At 41.2% G+C, this 23065-nt stretch overlaps 1 protein-coding gene across 2 annotated transcripts in view; it reads right to left on the reverse strand.

The window, feature by feature from the left end:
* Positions 1-1551: 1551 nt before the first annotated feature.
* Positions 1552-23065, reverse strand: part of LOC145775273 (nucleolar RNA helicase 2-like) — a 43378-nt gene continuing 21864 nt past the window's right edge. For both annotated transcript variants that reach the window (XM_082586532.1, XM_082586531.1), the window contains 15 exons: positions 15537-15599; positions 14748-14928; positions 13651-13670; positions 10147-10221; positions 9916-10036; positions 9727-9793; positions 9180-9298; positions 8896-9090; positions 8331-8494; positions 5730-5834; positions 5397-5555; positions 5040-5154; positions 2302-2387; positions 2099-2233; positions 1552-2016 (listed from right to left, as the gene is read on the reverse strand). In XM_082586532.1, the coding sequence (XP_082442658.1) occupies positions 1753-2016; positions 2099-2233; positions 2302-2387; positions 5040-5154; positions 5397-5555; positions 5730-5834; positions 8331-8494; positions 8896-9090; positions 9180-9298; positions 9727-9793; positions 9916-10036; positions 10147-10221; positions 13651-13670; positions 14748-14928; positions 15537-15599 (1869 nt within the window). In that variant the 3' untranslated portion in view covers positions 1552-1752. The remainder of the gene's footprint in view (positions 2017-2098; positions 2234-2301; positions 2388-5039; positions 5155-5396; positions 5556-5729; positions 5835-8330; positions 8495-8895; positions 9091-9179; positions 9299-9726; positions 9794-9915; positions 10037-10146; positions 10222-13650; positions 13671-14747; positions 14929-15536; positions 15600-23065) is intronic.

Below are 23065 nucleotides of genomic sequence, written 5' to 3' on the forward strand. Positions count from 1 at the left end.
TTCTGAGAATGGTTTCATTAACTTTACAGGGTATAAAAACCTAGATATAGACACCAAAACTACATGTTTTGGTCATATGATGACCTAGTTATGGTCAATTTACTGTTATTTTAATAGTTTGGCGGCCATCTTGAATTTATAGGCTATCAGATAATTCAACAATTCTGAGAATAGTCTCATTGACTTCACAGGGTATAAAAACCTAGATACAGACACCAAAACTACATGTTTTGGTCATATGATGGCCGAGTTATGGTCAATTTACTGTTTTGTTCAATGGTTTAGCGGCCATCTTGAAAATAACCACTTTCCGGAAGTTGGATTCCTTAAGATTTTGAATATGTTAGTACTGACACTCAATACTAATCAAATCAGTTGAAACACCATTGGTAACGTATTGTAACCAAAAAAGTAACACCAACAACAAACAAGCGACTACAATAAGAAAAAAACAAGCAAAAAATTAATACATGACGTCACAATGACGTCATTAATAACATAATTTTGTGCGATTTTTATCTCGTGTATTTTGTAGTGGCAGTCAGTCCAAATGTAAAAAAATAACGTATCTAATTGCATAAAAATGCCGTGAAAAGAGCTCAAAATTGACTTGGGGGGAATCCCCGATTTGGGGGTGATCACGTGACCCAAAAAGTTGCGGCACCCACTAAAATTGAAGTTAGATTCATCAGCTACAAAAAAATGCAAAAAAACAACGTGTAACACGTTTAGCCTAAAGATGCTCATTTTTGCCCCTAAGGGCCTGAACTAAAGTCCGATTTTTGGAATCGTCGGTCTAACTACCAGACAAGCTTCTCGCAACCAAAACATGGTTGTTATCAAAAATGTCCGGGTCCAATGTCACTTCTTACTCGCCTATCAGAGGACAATTCATTTTTTATGAAAAAGAGGACATATGGCAACCCTACCAGATCAGAAACTTTAAAAATCATAGAAGCCTGCAACAAAAACTATAGGTACTGTAAGTAATTGCGCAAAAACACTTACCATGGCGCCTTAGAGCTAACTATGGTTTGCAGATATCGGTAATGTCCTCACGGAGGTTGACTCACCTTCTTGCAATTTTATGAGCACGCCGTTTATGGACAGTTACAAGAGAAATTTTGAGGGCAAGTTAAAGATTTGTGCTTAGAGCGCCCCCAATCAAATGAACCACGCTACCCCACTGGTAGTGCCTGACCAACAGGGGAAGTTTTAGGGGCCCGTTACCTTTCCAAGGGCAATTGATAAATCTCTCGATGATCTTATTGGTACCGGACACAAATTATTCTTTCAACGTTCTTGCTGATGCTCAGAGCAGTTTGTTTCTCTATAACAAGCCTGCACCGGAAACAATAAACCAAAGTTGTGAGGTAGTTGACCTATAAAAAGTAACTACGGTACTAACTATCTCTAGATTAAACTGCGCTTAAAAACTGAACGTTGTTGCGACTGTGGCTCAAAACGACTGTTGGAAGCTACGGCAGTGCAATTCCAAGTTTCCACTGTTGCGAGCGTGACCGCTGATACAGCCTACACTGTGCGCGGGACTAACCAGTACAAGATTTATTAGACGGAAACTAACAAACATTATAAGATACCACCGATACCACAATCCCGATGGGAACCGGTGCTCGTGACAGGTAAGCTGTCGAACAGACAAACATGAGCAGTAGCGACATCAATGACCGGAACCATATGGCTAAGGTCATACACGACTGAGTGGCAAGTCTGGGATCAAAACGGGATGTATTAACGGCCGCCCCACTTTCTCTTCATCCCTCCTCCTCGACCCCTGCTTCCATCTCGTCTTCCAAAACTACTTGAACGTCCGTTGGATCTTCCACGAAAGCCTCCAGACCTTCTACCAAAGCCTCCCGAGCGGCCACCAAAATCTCTGGATGATTCCAGCAGCAAAGGAAGAATTGTGGCAGGAGAAAGGCTGGTATCCCGAAGATCTTTCCATGAAGCTTCCACCTCTTCCATGCAGAAAGAGGGAAGATCAAACACCGCTCCCTGAAAGATTATTCAAATGGTTACTATAGCAACATGGACATAGTAACAAGCCACAATGGGTCCATCGTGACGTCAACAATACCTTTCCATCAGCTGTTAACCTAAGGTCCTGCATCAGGTTGCGAATCTTCAAACTGGTGCGTTCCTGGATGATGTTGTACACAAAAGCTGCGTATTCGATCTTGTGGTCGCATTGGAAATGCCAAGTCAGGCGATCCTTTAACAAAAAAGCAACTCATTAATGATGCCATTCAGAGGAATCCATAACCCAATAGCCACACTTACTTTTTGGGACGTAAGCATTGAACGATGATGACGCTTAATACCTCCAGCCATGCACGCTAGAGACGCAGCGAGTGCTCCGAGGGCACCTGATGAAAAACAAAATCTGTTTCGATATTTGTGCGATAAAGCAGAACAAGCTCGGATTAGTTAGAACCCAGTAACGACCACTGGCTGAGCTCACGTTGGTCAACTCTTCAGAAACCATTGTTGGTGTTGAATAGCTTGCAATCGGTTGGCTGAATTTGTCTGTATGAACCTCTTTTATTTTGAAGTGAAATTGTTTGTAAACAAAAGTTAACTGAGAAGTGATGTTGCAGCGATCTTTTGCCGATCACAGTCATGGGCATGATCTTAAAAGCCAAGATCACTGAGAACTCGTACTGTGTAAAGTGATAACTGCTAATATTAAGCTACAGAAAGTATGACCATCAGTCGTCATCTCCGCATGTAGCAGATTGCGCATCAACATGGGTTATTTTGAGCCAACTCGCTCAGTGTCGCCAAGTTGAGTCCGGTCCATGAGTCGAAGAAATGTCGATTTGAAATCTCAATTTACTTTAATCAGTGTTACCATTTCAAAATTGAAAAAAAATCTTCTGTGTTAGTCATACAGAAGTAGACCTACAAACATACATTATGTTGATGTATGATAGAAAATGATAACAAGTTTGTTCACATTGCTATTTTGTGAATTCTAAAAAATATGTGTTTTCTTTGACCCAATCTTTCAAGTTTTAAAAGTTTAGAGTAGTGGTTCCCAACCTTTTTGTTGTCACGGACCCCTTTGGACAAATTATTAAATCTGCAGACCCCTACCTACATTTTGCCTAAAACTCAAATATACTAGCCTATTGACTATTGTAATAATTATGCTACTCAACTACTGTACTCTGTCATATTGCATTGCCGCTATGACTGCTGCGGCAAATATCAGGACAGTAGCTCAAATAAGAAAATGAATGAATTGCTCAAGAAATGTCAGCAGCAAGGCTGCGAAATTCGTGATTGAAAGGCATCTTTACCGGCCATTCAATATATATATATAATCGTCAAGAAACTCATTATTGGAAAAATCCAGTCGATCTTATCTACTGTAGACTATTACTATCTTCCCTCCCAGCAGATACAGTGCCACTTTTCTTGACATTGTGCTTTAGTTTGATTTATTTATTTCGATAAAAAATTAACGAAACGAATCAATGGTCAGCAGTATTTGAATATTAAGGTGACCCAAAGTGCCACGCCGACACTTTTTCAACGTAAGCAAATATAATAAGAGGGCTGTTGTTGCCTTTCCTGAACTAAACGACTGAATTGTGGTTGAGTTTTTGACAATGCAACACGCATGTCATCTTCAACGTCCAGGCGATTTCGATGTTTAGTTTTTATTGTAACAAGAGCTGAGAATCCTGCCTCGCAAAGGTTAAGTGGTTATAAATGGTAACAAAACAATAATCGCTTGCTTTGCCAAGAATGGGTAGGTTAAAATTCGTCAAGGTAATCACGGACCCCCAAATGCTTTCTCACGGACCCCCAAGGGGTCCGCGAACCCCAGGTTGGGAACCACTGGTTCAGAGGGACGACAATGAAAAAAGTGCTCTGGTCGACTTTGGTCATGTAAAGTGGCTCAACACAGCAAATAAACTAGAGTTATACTAAGAATTGTTGTTTAGGGTTTGAGGATAAACACATTACATAAAAAAAAGATACATTCTCCTCGTTTTCTGAACTTCATTTTGTTTGAAGCGGTTTGTCTGACCCGAGACTCCTGAATTGTTTTGTTAGCAGACAGCAATATAAAGTTACAGATATCAACATAACCACACAGATTGTCTAGGAAATAAGTAGATTACAGTGTGGTCCGCCTAAACAAGATTTTAAAATGATTGTTTCAATTATCATATACAGTACATAGATACCACTAACTGCAGACAGTGCACACCGCTTCGGCCTTCCAGCCTCCTCAGTGCAGTAGGTACACTGGGTAGTGGGTATGGCCACAGAGATTTATACCTCCATGTGACGTTTTCCCATTTGTGGAACATAAGCTCCAAAAAATGGTACTACTGGTATAGGCTATATCGTGATATAGCCTATACCCGCAGGATATCAGCTAATTTACATCTACCTCACTGAAACAATAACTTTCCCGTTTGCATGGGTATGGGAAGGTAAACACAAAAACCGCTTACCCAAATGAACTCTACAAATTATCGAAATAAAAGCCGTCGCTGGATTTAAGAAATCACCGAATCGGTTTTCTACCAAAAGACTGTCTCCGAATTGGAATCTCTGAAACGAGCATTCCGACTATCTGCACCATTCATGTTAGCAAACGCGCACTTTTTATAGATCGGATTAAAGTTATTGCTATATTTTCTTTGAAAACAAAAAATTACAAGGCAATACTGTAATTGTTTATACACAAATCATTTGCCAATCCAGTAATTCTAATTGCCACCGATGTGGGATCATGTTCAACAGGAGAATATGTCGCTCTGAAACCAGCGCTAGGTTGGTAGTTTGCTGAGCAACAAACCGACTTTTTAATTTCTTTGACTGAAATAATTCGCACAGGGTTCGTTATTCTGGAATCGGTTCACCATTCTAAAACATAAATTCTCAACTAACCACCCCAAAACTGTCCCCACCATTATTTCATAAGAACAACCTCACTGCAAGGGAAGTCTAGATATCAGTCACCTCTCTCTTGCCACCATGTAAGCAACATTACCCACCTCCGTCCCAGTCCGCCGCGATTGACTTTGCCGGTTCCAGAAATTGATCGGCAACTTTCTTGTTGACAGACGACAAAGCTGTCTGGCAGTCGCTCATTGATGATTTCATTAAGTCCTGCAAAAATGCAAATGATACGTCATCAAGTTAAGACAATGTTCAGGCGAAGAAATGAGATTTAACTAAAACAGAATTTGAATAGCTGCTTTCGAATGATTCATAAACTATTTCTCTATAACTATAATTCAAACTTTATCAACAAAAAAGTTGTCAAATTCCAATCTGAGGTTTCTGTGATTTCATGGTCCAAGATTTTTCTCAACAAAAAACATTTCGACTTCGTAGTGGATGTGACGCACCTGAGGCTGCGGGGGCGCAACTCGTTTGAACTGGATCCCGGCGGTTCTCTCCACTTTGGCTATGACGTGATCTTCTTGTGGCTTATAGAAGCAAACGCAGGCCCCGGGCCGGCCAGCTCGTCCTGTTCGGCCAGAGCGATGGATGTACGACTCGATGTCCTGGTTTGATGGAAGGATACGTTGATACGAACATCAGAGCACTGCACCCACAGAACATCATGCATTGAAGGCTCCAATATGTGACGTTATACAATGAAACATATACATTCCAATATAAAAGCACAATGCATCGCTCGATGAAATTTGCGCGGTCAAGATGCTGACGTAACAAACCTGTGGTGGACTGGTTTGAATGACGAGGTCCACTTCGGGGATGTCAAGACCGCGAGCAGCGACGTTGGTGGCCACCAAACAACGAACAGTTCCTCCACGAAACGCCTGAAACAACGCATCGTCACAAACATAGGCGCCGGGTTTTGAAAATTGCCGGGGGGGGGGGGGGGGGCAAACTTTCTAGTCGACTGATTATTTATACATTCAAAATGCTGATGTTTGTTTGTCAGCATTGATGTTTGTTTGCGTCTATCTGCCATTGTATATCACCAAGCTTTATAATGTAGGCTCAGGCCTCGAAAAGTCACAGCATGTGATGTCCGCGGGAAGTACCATCTAGATCGGTCATATTTGTCCGCCGAGAAATAACACAGGAACTAGCGATACAAATCGTCATTGCATAGCACGAACAATTGTTGCGATAATATGTTTTCCAGCGCATTCTAGCGCTCATCTAGAAAATGTGAATACTGTATCCCTTAGCTTCCATTCAAGGAGAAAAACTTTCGAGTTTTACGTTGCTTCAACGATTGATGACATTGAATCAGCATAACAAAGGTGAATTATTCGCTAAGAATCGATAGGAGTAGGCTACAGGTAGGGATGGGCAAAATAGAATAATTAGCTATTCTAGAATTATTCTAGAATAATTTTTCTAATTTAGAATTTCGAATACCTATTCTAGAATAATTTATTTTAATGTCAGAAAATGCCAAAAAGCTTTGTTTTTATTCTGGTTTTATTGAAGACACATCATGGAAAAGTGGCAACAAAACGAAAAACAACAGTAACTGCCCAGGAGAGCAAGTCTTTGTTAATTGTTACAGTGAAGAATGTTTAAAGCTTCTAAATGTTCTCCAGCTATCTGAGCCGTAATCGCAGTTTTGATGCTGTTAATCCCGCACTCGCGAAGGATCTTTGTGAGGATGCAGGAGTGGCTAAATACTTCCTCTCAAGATCAAACAACAGCGGGAACTTTTCTTAATTTTTGTTCCACTATTCAATTGCATCTCTGTTTTTCACTTTTGCCTAAAGATACGATCGGATTTCTTCGGCAGCTGAAAGCTGTTCGTTGTCATCATTACTTGATGCTGAAGTATTTGTCACTTCACCGGAGCGCCATAGATCAATCTATATTGGATTGCTGCATTGTTGTGGAACTTCCGATGTTAGGCGTAGCGGTAGCCTCACCCAGAGTTGAATTGCGTTTCATGTTTAGTACGATGAAAATAGATGCAAATCCACAGCACAACGGTCTTTCGACGTCCACAAACCGCACTGGTAATGGGAGCTGGCTAGCCGTTTTCGCTAGAGCGAATAGCTATCGCTGAGCCGAAAGTAATTGATCGGCGAAAAATCGATAAAAAATTTTGGTAGTTGGAAAAGGGGATAGTTTCATTTCGGTTTGGAAAATTCGATTCGAAATGTGATTTCAATTCGAATAATTAGATATTCGGATTGCAACTATTCGAAATTCTATATTGCCCATCCCTAGCTACAGGTACTTCTACAGTACACTAATCACGCGCAACTTAGTTCACGTTTTACGTCACAATGTCTGGCTTTGATCTCCGAGTAATAATGATACGGCAAGGTTGGTTACTAAATTAGATTATACGAGTAGGCTATTACAGCAAGATGCAACAAAATTTGTTAAGTTTTGGTATTACAGTGAGTCAGTAAGAAAGAAAAGACCCAAGGAAAGCTCACTTTCGCTCACATGACACGCAAAAATAAACTTAAAGAAAAAAGCCTGTGAAACTTTGCACAGCAGAAAATAGTAGCGTTGGTGTAGAAATTTTCCGACTCCTGTCCAGAGCATTGTGACGCAACAAGCCACACGACCTCGTTCGGTGGAAGTTAATCAGTTATGTGACGTATTGACCAGCTACACGGCGCTTTGACTCTTCAAGCGCAAGTCGTTGGTCTGATGAAAGCCTTTCAGAGTGACTTTACTGATTTTTTAAAAAGCCTTCTAAAACCGTAGTTATAGTTCTGAAATGGCGAAGAATTATTATCAAAATGAAGTGATTACACTGATTAAGCATGACGATCGACGGCTAAAACTGGTGTGTCCGCCGTGAGACTTAATTTGTCCGCCAAGATAGCTGCTCAGACCGGACGGCGGACACGTTTGTCCGCCGTCAACAAAAGCGAATTTCGAGGCCTGTAGACTACTTCGAATTATATGCTGGTCACTTTGAACTTTAGCTCTTAATACGCGTAGATACTAAGCTGAGCAAACAGCAAACCGAATCTCGTTATTGACACTCCCAAGAAAAACAAAGTAGAAGAAATCAAGAAAAACGTTTTTCAATCATTGTTACTATGCTTCAACGGCACCATGCTGGCGTTTATCAGCTACCGTACTTCTGTTCCTTTTGTTATCTTAGGAGCAGCGCTCTTGTTGCAACAAGTAGATCTTTTAATTGAGATCGATACGCAATGAAGGTCAAACTAACGCAAATCTGAACTTAGAAACATTTGATTTAGGATTTTTTTTTAAATAATTCACGGGGGGGCGCCGCCCCTCCGCAGTCGGCGCCTATGATCACAAACCGAGTCGAACCGACGCCGATGTAGGTTCAACCATCAACTGACCTTTAGTGTGATCTCGCGTTGTCGCTGCTCAATGTCGCCGTGTAGAACCTGAGCCTTGTGCTGCTTCAACGCATCGCACATCGCGAGAATGTTTGCATCCCGCTTTGTGTCAGTGAAAAGGATCGCACGGCCATGCTGCCCGCTGTACAGCTGCACCACGTCACCTGTGCAAACATCATCAATAGCACGATCGACTTGCTTGTAAAACATAACAACTTATAGCATTAGGATGCCGGCTTGAAGGCAGTAAATAGGGGTTCGACACCCCGCTGAGGCAAATCAATGATAAAAGTGCCGCCAAATGCCTTTGAAAAAACTCCCTAGACATATCCGACATGAATATAAAGTCATTTTATATCACAATTATCGTCGTTGGATATCTCGCAGTTATTATCTCACAACGATCAGCCATCAATCCGGCATGGCAGTTTGTATTGCGATCTTGTAAAGATGATTGCACATCTGCAAGATCACAAGCTTGATATGCCAAAGTATATTTCACATAGGCACTTGCCGATGTGCACTCAACACTTTGGATGCTCGACATAAAGTAGACGTCACTCACCAACGCAATCTGCCAACTCCGAGTAACAGCACCGGATAGCGAGATGCTGCACCGTGGTGGCAGTCCGCACGGTGGAGCTGCCGATCGTATCCACATGAATAGTTTTATCGGGCCGCATAAATTTCTTGGCGGTCTTGTAGACCCATGAAGGACAGGTAGCGGAGAAGAGGAGAGTTTGAGGAGGCTTCTGGCGGCCTGAAACAAGACACAGATTATTGGTAGACTAGAAAATACACAGCAATAAAAGCTCAAATTTGATAAAAGTCGATGCGCAAGAGCCCCACCTTCTGTGTAAGCAAAGCTTAGAATTTCCTCCACGATCGGAGCAAATCCCATGTCCAGCATCTGATCGACCTCATCGAGAACCACGTGATCAATGTTCTCCAACCTCAGGTTGCCCTTGCTGGAACAAGCAGGCAATCAGGCATCGATTAGTTTATGGCTGGCCACTGCTACGCTGAGGATATCACTATCTGTCACTGTGAGAGTTGAGACATTCGGATTGCAAAGTTATTTATTATGGTCAAATGCGTTCTTAACCACGTCACGTCATAGCCGCGTGCACAAATGCGGTCGTTGTTTAACAGTTTTAAGTTGAACATCCTTTAGTCAAGGTGCATCTATTGACGGGAAATTGAATCCCTTGGTTTAAAACTCATCACTTTGATCCCAATGTTGTCCGTCCCAAGGTTGGCCTGGGGGGGGGGGGGGGGGGCAAATGCTCTGTTCAGCAATAAACTTTGTGATGTGAATACTACAAAGTAAACAACGAAATACTTATTTAGACACGGCAGATTACAACAAACAATGCACTGAAAGCGGACTACTTACTTGACATGATCGAGTATCCTTCCCGGGGTTCCGACCACAATGTCCAGTCCGCTCCTCATTGCACTCTCTGGAACGCACAAAGCCTTTTATCGTTTCGTAGACGTTCGTGTGAGCGCAGACACGACACAAACCGTTGGTCAAGTCAATCAGTTTAAAAATCAAGTCAAATGCGCGCTATCAGCAACCAACCTTGGGGATAATATGACGATCCACCGTAGATGCAGGTTGATGAAAGGCCGCGCTGAGATATATCCTTGAAATCTTTGTGTACCTGAATGGCCAGCTCCCGAGTTGGCGCCATCACCAACACCTGTTGAAGTAATTAGTTCCATCAGTTACCAATTAAGTTTCAAGCTTAGTAAAATTCACTGTGGACACAAACATCTCGTGGCTGAAGGCCATTATGTGTCACCAGCCCACCTTCGGCGCCCGGCCACGTTCTCTCGTCCCCTCCTGGTTCTGCAGCTTTTCAACTAATGGAAGCGCGAAGGAAATCTGAAAAAATCAGGAAAGGTCAGCAATTATCCTACCGAGCTACACAAGACTGGACGGCTCAACGCATCAACAATAGAAGATTCGATATTCACCAGGAGGTGAATTACTGATTGCTACTGCGACAAGTAGCAGGAGTGAGGAACTTTCAAATTAATCTACAACATCAAAAGAATGAGGTTTGTATTACTCAATACTCATTAGACCTCCCCAATCCCCGGACTTTCTTTTGTTTTCATCTATATTGTGACTTTTCTGCATGGGTTTTTAATGCTGATTTCAAAAATATGCATAAATTTTTTTTTTTCAATTAACGTCTGGGAAGTTATTTGCTGTTGCTTAGCAACAACTTTTCATAAAAATTACAAAAATCCCCTTTACTTTTAACCTAGTATGCTGATATCTCGATTATGTGAAAGCATTTCTTTTGCTAAAGAATTAAAAAAAAAAAAAATTATTAAAATTGGACAATCGGTACCAGAGTTATGACCGTTTAAGTATCCAGATTACGCAGTCACGCATGACTGATTTTTGTTAATTTATTGCCAAATGATACTAGAAAAATGGTGAAAGTTGCTGTTGTCAAGGGGTTTTGGGGGTAAGGAGTTCAAAAAGTATATTAAAAAGTGTCTCAGAGCAACAGAAAAAAAGTTATTAAAAAATTGATACGAACAGTCATGCATGAATGATTTTGCCGCAGTCGCTTCATTCCTACAACGAGATGTAATCCTTAGGCACCACAAACGTTAAATGCCTGGAGTCATATACAGTATAACGTGGAACCGATCATCTCAATGTAGCTAACATCTGGGTACCCATTGCACTTGATGTTAGAAAACACGCTTCATTGCTCAGAACGAGCTCTGATCAAGTGCAAGATGGTCACGGTCCGCCACAATTCAATAGCATCTCTCACCCAGCATAATGTAGTCTTCTAAATCATGTGGCAAAAAATGGATTAAGTCAACTGAACTTAACGATAACCTTCGTTGTAGGAATGAAGCGATTGCGACAAAATCATTCATGCATGACTGTTCGTATCAATTTTTTAATAACTTTTTTTCTGTTGCTGTGAGACACTTTGTAATATATTTTTTGAACTCCTTACCCCCAAAAACCCCTTGACAGCAGAGCAACTTTCACCATTTTTCTAGTATCATTTGGCAAGAAATTAACAAAAATCAGTCATGCGTGACTGCGTAATCTGGATACTTAAACGGTCATAACCCTGGTACCGATTGTCCAATTTTAATATATTTTTTTAAATTCTTTAGCAGAAGAAATGCTTTCACATAATCTAGATATCAGCATACTAGGTTAAAAGTAAAGGCTTTTTTGTAATTTTTATGAAAAGTCGTTGCTAAGCAACAGCGAATAACTTCCCAGACGTAGATCGAAAAAAAATTTTATGCATATTTTTGAAATCAGCATTGAAAACCCATGCAGAAAAGTCACAATATAGATAAAAACAAAAGAAAGTCCGGGGATTGAGGAGGTCTAATACTCGTATGGTAACTTTCTCAGGTTAGGTACCAAACGAATGAGAATCCATGGAATCGAGATTAAGATTTTTGTACAACGAAAAAATTAGATTGAAGTAAGTAACAACTTTGAGAGGGAACACTGCGATGGCACTGCATCATTGTTTGACACTAAGACAGTTGGACTACAGATGTTAACTTATTGCTACATGTCAAAACTACGTGCTCGCTTAAAAGTTGACATTAAGCGGCACACTACTTTTTGTGACCACTTGATCTTTTTTGAATTGATGGTCTTTTACTCCAAACGGCAACTGAATAACTTTCTTCTTCAACAGATTGATCATGTTTGATCAGCTGTGCTTCCGGCATGCTTTTTATTCCCGTAATTTGCTTGATATTGTCAAGATATTTCATTTCTTGTCGTATTTTTAGTCGTTTGCCTTGCACCATCCCAGTCAACATTGAATTTTCCAACGAGTTGCTTCTTGCTATGTGTCCAAAATATCGCATTTTTCTGAGGTTAATGAGAAATAAGTCTGCAGCGATAAAATGTTCTGATCCTCTACGGCAGGGGTGTGCAACCTTCATTACAGGAGGGCCAGATATTAACAACTGGGTGAAACCGCGGGCCGCAAGTTTATTTAACATATGATTTCTAGTAGTTGCAGGCACAAAAAGTAGTTTTTTTGTTATTCATGTTATTTTTACGGCATTATTAGGGGTTATCTCCTTGCAGAATAATAAGTTAAGACGCACAAATTTCTGAAGAAAACTGCTATTCAAATTTATTGTCACACCGTCTTTAAACGAGTTCAGTGCGAAATTTGCAGCTGGTTTCTTTTCCCGATGACTTTTTCCAAATTTACTTTCATAGAAGTGCAATCGCAATTCGAAATCCGTTTTTAAAGTGTTCGTTTGTCAGAACCGATCGATAGGGGGATTTCACGACGCCCATTTTAGAAAAAAATTGCTCGCACAAATACGTTGAGCCAAAAAGAGCCATTTTTGAAGCCATGGATTTTTTGAAATGTGGGAAGTCATCTTAGTTGAGATGTTTTCGATAAAAATCGCCAAGATTCATTTCTAAATACTTTACTTTCAAATCCGTTTTCTCTTGAAGATCAATCAGTTCAAGTTGGATATCAGCAGGTGCTTTGTCAATGTCTGTGTTGAATGGCGCAGCAAATATACCAAACAAATGTTCATGAGATTTAAGTCATTGAAGTCCTTGAAACGAGCCAAAAATTCATACAACAACTTTTCAAGTTAGTCTGCAACTTCAGTTTTCTTCTCAGGATGCATTCCATAGTCTCTCAAAGTTGGAAAGTGGAAAAGATTTCCTGTCTGTACGTGAGCTTTGCAAATTCGTAATTTGTTCATAATGCCTTTTATGACCATACATTTTACGTTCCAAATAATTAAATACAATGGATTGGTGGTGTTAAAATGATTAACAGAAGGGGCGACATCTACAATAATCCACTCCACAATAAATTGTTCACACGTACCAGACTAAACTAAATTATAAACACGTTTCGCGGGCCGCACACAATTCAAAATTGGCACATCTTCGCGGGCCTCACAATTTTTCTTCGCGGGCCGCACGTTGCACACCCCTGCTCTACGGCCTACGGGCCACGTTAACAGTAAAAATTTCTGTCCTGACAACTTTGGGGATGAAACACACCGCTTCACAAAGGCAACGCCTATCAACAACAACGAATGAAGTGTCATAGAGGGCGCTTGATTGAAAAATCGTGTTGAATTCTCAAAACACATCAAGCATGCCTTGTAATGACTAAATTTTGATTGCGACTTCTTTTTGACAAAAAAGCGAGTTCATAATGTAGGCTTAGTTGCGCAGCGGCACACCGTTCAGAGCACTGCTTTAATTTAATGCATCGCCAGGGAAAGATAACTACGTAATCAACACCAATCTTTCACTTACCGTCTTCCCAGTTCCAGTGCCTGCAAAGTAAAGAATGGTTGCGTGACTGTGTAACCGACAGGTTATCAACTCGCTCGAATGTTGGAATCTACATTTACAAGCAGGGCTGTGGACTGTGGAGTCGTCGGTACACGACATCTGGGCGAAACCTCTTGGGCGAGACCAAAGTGGGCGACGGTAGCGAAAGTTTAGCCGTTCGGAACGGTGTTGACCTGACCATGCAGAAGCGGCTCATCGGAGACTACAGACAGAACTGGGGATGGAACAAACGTCCCTGTGGAAGTTCATCCACGCTCTTCGTAAAATCCAAAAGTTAAGTGATGCGGATTACGAACACATGATCGCTGGATACGAACCACCAGCGAAACAAAGAAAATACAAAGAAGCCGATAACCGTATTATGCGCCTCTTCTTAAGAGGCATAAGTCATAATTTTAACTTGAGCACTTAAAATAAAATCATTTATTGCAGTGATAGCTACTGATTCGCGTGTGGTTAGTACAAGCTGCGTACCGATGTTTTTAATCCGTATATGCCCTAGTATAAGTATGCCCTAGACGCTGCGTAGGCGCATCAGCAGTTTACAGAACACATTGTGACTGACAGTCGTTACATTATAAGACTTGAAATCACACGGAATCAGAACTTCGCAGTGGTTGCCGTGTAATTCTCATGCCTGTCGCTTATACCGAAAAATGTTTCAACAGAATGCATCATCAGCATCGGTATTGTGACTGGCAAGTTTAATAACGGTTAGGGAGCATTCAGAACTGACGTCAACAACTTTTTGGATATTCCTCTTGGGAGGTCTTCATTTGTCTCTTTCCTGAGGGGTTTCTCTAAAGCTTCACGATGAACCGTGACGCCGCAAAGAACCTAGATAAATTACATAGGTCACCACCGTTCCGAACGGCTAAGCTTTCGCTACCGTCGCCCAAATGTCGTGCACCACTGTAGAGTAGGGCGAAAAATATACACTACGGCTCCTCGATTCAAATTTAATTTCACTTAAGTTGTGATGGAAACTAAAACGGCGATTTTCACCCAACTAGTTAAGAAACATTGAATCCCAATACTAGAAAAAACATAGTGCCTACGTGCTTGTGCAACAAGGTCCATCCCATCATATACGTGATCGAAAGATTTGATTTGTATTGGAAACAAATACGTTATTCCCTTCTTTTTTAACAAGTTCTGTGTTTCTTCTGAAATTCGATACTTGCTGAACGCCCCTTGAGCTTCAGGAGAGTTTTCGTCCGGCACCACCGGTTTAGTTATCTAGAAGCAACAACACAAACAGTCACATCCTCAATAAAGTCTGCACAACTCGAGCGCAACAAATCACAAAATATACAACATGTAACCACGCCCGGAATGGCCCGATTCGGTGAGTCCGATTCGGCGAGTTCCCTATTCGGTGAGAGCCTTTTTCGGTGAGAGCCCTATTCGGTAAGTTTTTTTTTAAAATTATTGCGCGCCGTAGCCTAATTATCATTGCCGTTATAGGGGTTAGGGGATGGGGGTTTGGGGGTTTTTGGGGTTTGGGATTTTTGGGGGGTTTTGGGGATTGTTTTTTTTTGGGGGGTTTGGGGTTTTTTGGGGGTTTGAGGTTAGGGGTTTTAATTAGGCTACGGTACCCGATAATTTTCAAATAAAAATTCAAAAAAATCACCGAATAGGGCTTTCACCGAAAAAGGCTCTCACCGAATCGGACTCACCGAATAGTAGCAGACCCAACCACGCTAATGAACCATATTTATCTTAAAAAGCAACTTAAGAGATGAGCTGTAACGCCAACAACGTTGTCAACTATTGATTCATAAGTCATAACTGACGGTGTATCCGATGCTTTGACATCAAAATTCAATCATGCTGTGGTTGATTACCTTGGCATCTATTTTAGCCTTTTTTGATGAAGGTTCGTCTAAATCGCCGTGTTTTGTTTCGTTCTGAAAAATATCCGTCACATTATGAAGCAATAATTAATTTGAAACATGCGATATACGTATTTCTATACGTGTAGCGCACTGTTGCTGGTGATCCGCCCACACACAGCTACGGTTAGTGCAGCAACACCCCGAGCACGATAGTGGTGATAGAACAAAGATCGACAGCAAACACTTTTTTTTGGGGGGGGGGGGGGGTTGAAAAGGTCAAGGCAGACCCACCAAAGTCGACGACAAAACTAGCCAAAAGACGTCATGTCAGTCACAGGACTACCAGTAGTACAGCAATCAATGAAGACCTTGAAATATGATCATCAATCATCTCAAGAGCAAAGGAGGACAATCAGGACATGTTCGCATTTTTGTTGTTGAAAAAAGTTCATTGTAATGCCTTGAAAAAAGTTCATTGTAATAACACCCAGGTAATGCCTTGTGCCAAAATCTCGCAAAAACTACAAAGAAATAACATTATAAACGAACACCTCTACTCAAACAAAACACTGTGTGCACTCTGCTTCTATTCTAAGCAGAACAGTCAGAAGTCGCCAAAGACTTTAAATCTTTGTGCATTGTTGAAAAAAATTCTTTGCAGATTTCATCTACACTTAGTTCATCCAAATACACTTAATGGGCATGGTACATGGCAATGAAATTGAGTCTTGAAGCAGTCATTGTGCTTCGGAGCCATGTTTTTAAGCGAGCTAAACGATCTTTCAGCTTCTGCAGAAGAAGGGCCATTGACCAATAGCAATTTTACAAGTTTTTCCACACTGGCATAAAACTCTTTGACAATAATTGGCCCAAGTCCCATTAACTTGTTTCGAACATCGCACACATACTTGATCGTCCCAAATTTCTGATGGAAGTGGCTTAAATCTTGACCCAAAATTTCCACGTCAAAGCCATATCGTTCCAACACTGTAACAGCAGTACAGCACTGTCGCTAACTGTGCCAGATATTAAAATTTCAAGCATTTGGTGAGTTTTAATTCCTTTGCCATTGAAGCGGTGGGTGAGGCCTTGCACTATGCTGTCAATAGATGCATAGAACTGCCTTCTGTAATGAGAAGCGAGGTCATGGGAAGGACTTTGCTCACAGCACGTTCTTGAAATTTGGACTTTAGCTAAGCTAAGCTATCTACTTGCTGCTGAAATTCTTTGTATAACTGCATAAATTGTTCCTCATTTCTAAGACTCTGGTAATTAACTTTTGAGTTTTCAACCAGCTCCATTATGTCGCTGGTGGTATAGGCTAAGACTTGATCTGCAACAGGCCAGTTATCTTTTCAAGTGGTTTGAATAAAACTTGGCAAAACTGCAATGCAAAGTATGTGTTGCCTTGCAATAATTGGGAATGAAGGCCTAATGATTTCGCATTGTTGAAATTTTGAAGTGTGTTTAGCAAGGCTTCGTAGTTTGACAGCACTAAAGAAATGGCCGGTAGGCCTACACGTGTCAGCCATCTTGTTTGGCACAAAGTGTGCAAGCCATGGTGGGATTCCTCCTGCGATTTTGAACTTGCCAGACTGATTTTGCAAACTACTTAACTCCTGAACAATTCCCATAGCATTATGCAGGTCTCTATTGCATATTTGCGTTGTCTTGCGAGTCGGAGTTTCCAAGCAAATAACTAAAAAGTTGTGCAATAAAATAAAATAAATGAAAATAAAACACAAAAGTAGAAAAAATATAAAAATTAAATTTTTATCTCTACATTAGTGTGTGTGTGGGGGGGGGGGGTGATTTTGCATTAGTTACCCCTCACTCCAATCGGTGGGAAGTAATCACCCCCGCGGCCCCCCCTCTAACGGAGCCCATGGTTGAGAGGCAACAAAAATGGTTATTACAAGTGGTGTTTCAAAAATAAAACACTTCGCGAAAGAGATTTTGATAATTTAAACGGACTTAAAGAATGCCTAAAGCAAAAAAACAGCCTATGTTGCTCTTGCCCGCAAAACAGCAGCTGATCGCATGGCTTTCTCATACGTATGGAAATTTCAAAGTAGATGGTAGAGTAACTTACGCTTCTGGAATAGTCACGTAACTATCTTCAATGAGGTGTGAGACTGTGAGACAATTGTGATTCAACAGAACGCATTGTTTTCTTCGCAATGTGTGAGAGTTAAATCGAAAACCGATAAAAGAAAAGGTGTTTAATGGTCTTGGTCACAGATATTGTCTGCATTAACGACTAGTCAGTAGTCAAGTCAATATATGCCTCAAAAAAAAATCCTACAAAAGGTTTTCAACGGTTTTTTGTAGTATTTATCATCAAGAATAATATATTAAAAATCTAGGAGAATCAGAGCACCGGAAAGTTGTCATTTTCAAGATGGCCGCCAAAACAGTATAATCACAATAATTCACATAATATTAGGATTATTAGCAGCGGGCTATAAATGGGCAATTTTTTGTTTTGCTTTAGGAACAGCTTTTTGTATTCCATTTAGCCTATCTCAACATAAAATGACAAAATTTTTGGTCTGAGTTCCAAGAAAAAAGTGTGCAGGGCAAAAATTCAAAATGGCCGCCATTTTTCCCAAAAAATCATGTTTTTAGCCATAACTTGGTCATTTTGGGGTATTTTTACCTGGTTGTAGTGTCTTACCCTATGTTTGTGGGATCAGGAAATCTGTTTAAGCAATAATAAGTAGGCTATAGCTTTTACGTGTAGAGTTATAATATAGTTTAACAAAATTACCACTTTTTTAAACTTATTTCTCTAATTCTGGTGTCTATCTTAAGGTTTTAGGTGGTAAGGAATTCATTAAAACAATTCAAAATGAAATTTACTCCTTAGTTTAATAGCCACACCATCATTTGGTAGTAAACCCTTAGACAGTGAAATTTTGTTGATGATTCAGTAGGTGGTAGGCGTTCTGGTGTCACAGATTATTGGGAAGAGACTACTTTTTTTCTTAGTACCCTGTAGCGCAATGACGAGAGGGAATCCTATGACGTAGTGTTGAGTTTTTGGTGGTTTGAGTTGAGTTTCCTATGGTTGAGTTTCCTATGGATTCACGAATTTCCCAAACTGCCTTGGTTGCATAGTCTGTGATAGCATTCGCAAGTTGAGGCTTATCAGGCTTCCAAAATCCGAAGCACTTTCCTTGTTTCAAACAGTGCTGGAGGGAACGGGCTCAGTTCATACTTCAAGATATTTTCGAGAGATAAGAGATAAGACCCAGAGATAAGATAAAATTACATTACGTTGAAAAAGCAAACCTTGGTCAATCGTTTTTTCCGGAATGGCCGGTTTCGGTGAGTCCGATCCTTTAACGGGTGATTTTTTTAATTTTTTTTTAAATTATTGGGTACCGTAGCCTAATTATCATTGCCGTTTTAGGGTTAGAGGTTAGGAACTCACCGAATCGGACTCACCGAATAGTAGCAGACCCGTTCTTTCAGGTGTCACCTTCACTAATGAGATGTTTCCAAATGTCTTGGCTTTATCCTTTCGCTTAAAAGATATTGAGAAAACAAACTGTCCAATCATTTTGTCCATGTTCCTTCCGATTGATTCGAATTTATGTACATTAACGTCATCCTCGGCCACAACACCATTCACAATATTCCTTAGGGTTTGATCCTGAGAATATAGTACATAACTAGCCAGTGACGTCTTCAGCTTTTCAAGATCAGAACTGTCTCTCTGAACCCTAGCCTGTGTTGCTTCCTTGTGTTGTTCGCTTGTTGTGTAGAAGAGTTTATTGAATTTCTGCATGGCATAGTTGTACACAGACGTGATTGGAGTCAACATTGTCCACAAGGATCGTTGTTCTTCTGTCATGCCGGTTCCACGCGTTAAACCTCCCGACGTCTTCAATGACCCCATCAGGCTCTGTTCAATAACTAGGTCTGAGCTGAGACCAGCCCAAAACTGATTCGAGCGACGGATAACATGGCACCCTTGTTGAAACCTTTGAGATAACTCTGGGTGTCGGTTCGGGAGTTGGTCCATTTCTTGAATGTAATAGAGAGCAGATTTCAGGTAATTGAAGTGCCCTGCAACCGCGAATATTAGTAGACAGTCAGAAACTGCACAAAGGTGCATCTGCCAATTGCCTGTCCTGTCCGCTTCGATTAGTGCTGGCGCTACCCCAACCATAGACTGATAGCACAACCACAGTTGACTGCTCTTAGATCTTCCACGCAACTCAGTTTTCTCTTTTGTGACTCTTCATCATCCTCCTGCCTTGTTTTTAGGTAATGAAATCGGAGGATTTCGGATGTTTTCTCTCTCATGGTGACAATGCCAAGAAGACCTTGGCCTTCAGCTATATGAATAGATTCATCGTATTGTTTCTGTAATTGGGTTTTCAGATATTGTGATCCATAAGGAAGGCAATCATCATTTGCTAAAAACTCCTTCATTTTAGATCTGAGGTCTGATATCGTTCGGAATGGCCCGTTTCGGTGAGTCCAATTTGGTGAGTCCGATTTGGTGAGTCCGATCCCTTAACGGGGGATTTTTTCATTTTTTTTTTAAATTATTGGGTACCGTAGCCCAATTATCATTGCCGTTTTAGGGTTAGGGATTTGGGGTTAGGGGTTAGAGGTTAGGAACTCACCGAATCAGACTCACCGAATCGGACTCACCGAATTGGACTCACCGAATAGTAGCAGACCCGATATCGTTAACTGTTCTTCATCATTCTGTTCAAGATGTGAACACATCTTTATAAATACCTGGTCCTGTTCCTCGTCCTTCGGTCTCCCAGATTTTCGACGTTTTGCCTCAGGTACTCTGCCGTATTGCAAGAGTACGTTAAATCCATATCTAAAATTAACACTACAAGAATGATGGTATAAACAGTCTGCAGCAGTGCAGCATGCAAATCGCCGCCGTAATATTCCAGCATGCAAATTGACTCCATAATATTCAACACGACATTTTACGGTGAATGACCACTCGTCGGAACATCTCTCACAACACTCTAATGTAGTTTGTGCCAACAGAGTCGGACATGAATGCGGCCCCAGATGCCCTCTTGAAGATTATCCACTGCATCTGCACAACTGCCTGTAGCACTGCCAGGTGTGGCTGTAGACGGAATAATCTACCCTGTACCTCAACATGTGGACAGTGCCAACTTGTTGCCTGTGAAAATACCTACAATCAGTCATTACTGGATGAAGATGATGATCAGGACTTATTAAGCAACTGAATCTAAAAAACTTAAAAAGTGGTGTGTGACTCTTATACTGCCAGTATTTCACTATTGGTTTTGTTTCATATAAGTCTTTCCATTAAACTAATGAGTTAATTTCATTTTGAATTGTTTTGATGAATTCCTTACTACCTAAAACCTAAAGATAGACACCAGAATTAGAGAATTAATTACTTATTTCGTGGTTTTTATTTCGATAAGTTTAAAAAAGTGGTAATTTTGTCAAACTATATTATAACTCTACACATAAAAGCTATACCCTACTTATTATTGCTTAAACAGATTGCCTGATCCCACAAACATAGGGTAAGACACCACAACCAGGTAAAAATACCCCAAAATGACCAAGTTATGGCGAGAAACGTGATTTTTTTGGGGAAAATGGCGGCCATTTTGAATTTTTGCCCTGCACGCTCTTTTCTTGGAACTCAGACCAAAAATTTTGTCATTTTATGTTGAGATAGGCTAAATGGAATACAAAAAGCTGTTCCTAAAGCAAAACAAAAAACTGCCCAAGCTGCTAATAATCCTAATATTATGTGAATTATTGTGATTATACTGTTTTGGTGGCCATCTTGAAAATTACAACTTTCCGGTGCTCTGATTCTCCAAGATTTTTGATATATTATTCTTGATGATAAATACTACAAAAAACCGTTGAAAAACCTTTTGTAGGAATTTTTTTGAAGTTCAAACCATATAATATATTTCATGTATTGACCCGACTAGACGTCTCTTACCGCTTTTATCACCTAGCTAACCTGACATCATTGTTTTATGCTTTAACGTTTTATCGACTTTAACGATCATAGAATGTTATGTAATCTCTCAAGAAGTGCTAGACAACATTGAAGATTTACCTGTTATAGCAGAGCTTGATGCAGAACCTACTTTAGAAGAACTGAGTAAAGCCATTGACTCTATGCAAAGTGGGAAAGCACCGGGAGAGGATAACATTCCAGCCGAGGTCATAAAGTGTGGGAAACCTGTCCTGCTAAAACCACTGCACGAGCTACTGCGTCTTTGTTGGAAAGAGGGCCAAGTACCGCAGTCCATGCGCAACTCCAAGATCATTACTCTGTACAAGAACAAGGGGGATCGCACTGATTGTAACAGCTACAGAGGCATCTCTCTGCTTAGCATTGTGGGAAAAGTCTTTGCCAAGGTGGTCCTTAGGCGCCTTCAGGTATTGGCCGACAGGGTCTACCCTGAATCTCAGTGCGGGTTCCGCGCCCAGAGGTCCACAACAGACATGATTTTCTCCGTACGACAGCTTCAAGAGAAATGGCGTGAGCAGCAGAGGCCGTTATACATCGCCTTTATTGACCTGACGAAGGCGTTTGACCTTGTCAGCAGGAGAGGCCTGTTTCAGCTACTGCAGAAGATTGGCTGTCCTCCACAGCTGCTTAGCATCATCATCTCCTTCCACAAGGACATGCAGGGTGTGGTCAGTTACGACAGGGAGACCTCTGAACCCTTCGCAATTCAGTCTGGTATTAAACAAGGATGTGTCCTTGCGCCGACTTTGTTTGGGATTTTCTTCTCTCTGATACTGAAGTTTGCATTCGGTCACTCCACACAAGGTGTCCACCTACACACCCGCAGTGATGGAAAACTGTTCAACCTGGCCCGACTGACAGCCAAGACAAAGGTTCGCACAGTGCTGATCAGAGAACTGCTGTTTGCCGACGACGCAGCACTGTCAGCACACGCCGAGCACGAGCTGCAGCAGTTGCTCAACCAGTTTGCACACGCCTGTAGGGAATTCGCACTGACCATCAGCATCAAGAAAACAGTAGTCATGGGCCAAGATGTCCCCAAGCCACCTGTCATCACCATAGGACCAGAAGTGCTCGAAGTGACAGACCACTTCACCTACCTTGGTTCAACGGTCACCAGCAACCTGTCCTTAGATAAGGAAATCGACAGACGGATAGCCAGGGCTGCAGGAGTGATGACTCAACTCGGGAGGAGAGTGTGGGACAATAATCTTTTGACACTTAACACAAAACTCAAAGTGTACCGTGCGTGTGTTCTTAGTACTCTGCTGTACGGTAGTGAGTCCTGGACCACTTACGCCAGACAAGAAAACCGCCTTGAAAGCTTTCACCTTCGTTGCTTGAGGCGCATTCTTGGTATTTCCTGGAAGGACAGAATACCCAACACCACTGTTCTGGAACGTTCTTGCTCCCTGAGCATACACCTTCTCCTCTGCCAGCGACGTCTACGCTGGTTGGGGCATGTATCCAGAATGAAGGATGGGCGCATTCCAAAGGACATTCTGTACAGTGAACTTGC

Source organism: Aplidium turbinatum, chromosome 8 (genome assembly GCF_918807975.1).
Source record: "Aplidium turbinatum chromosome 8, kaAplTurb1.1, whole genome shotgun sequence".
In the NCBI taxonomy this organism is placed as follows: Eukaryota; Metazoa; Chordata; class Ascidiacea; order Aplousobranchia; family Polyclinidae; genus Aplidium; species Aplidium turbinatum.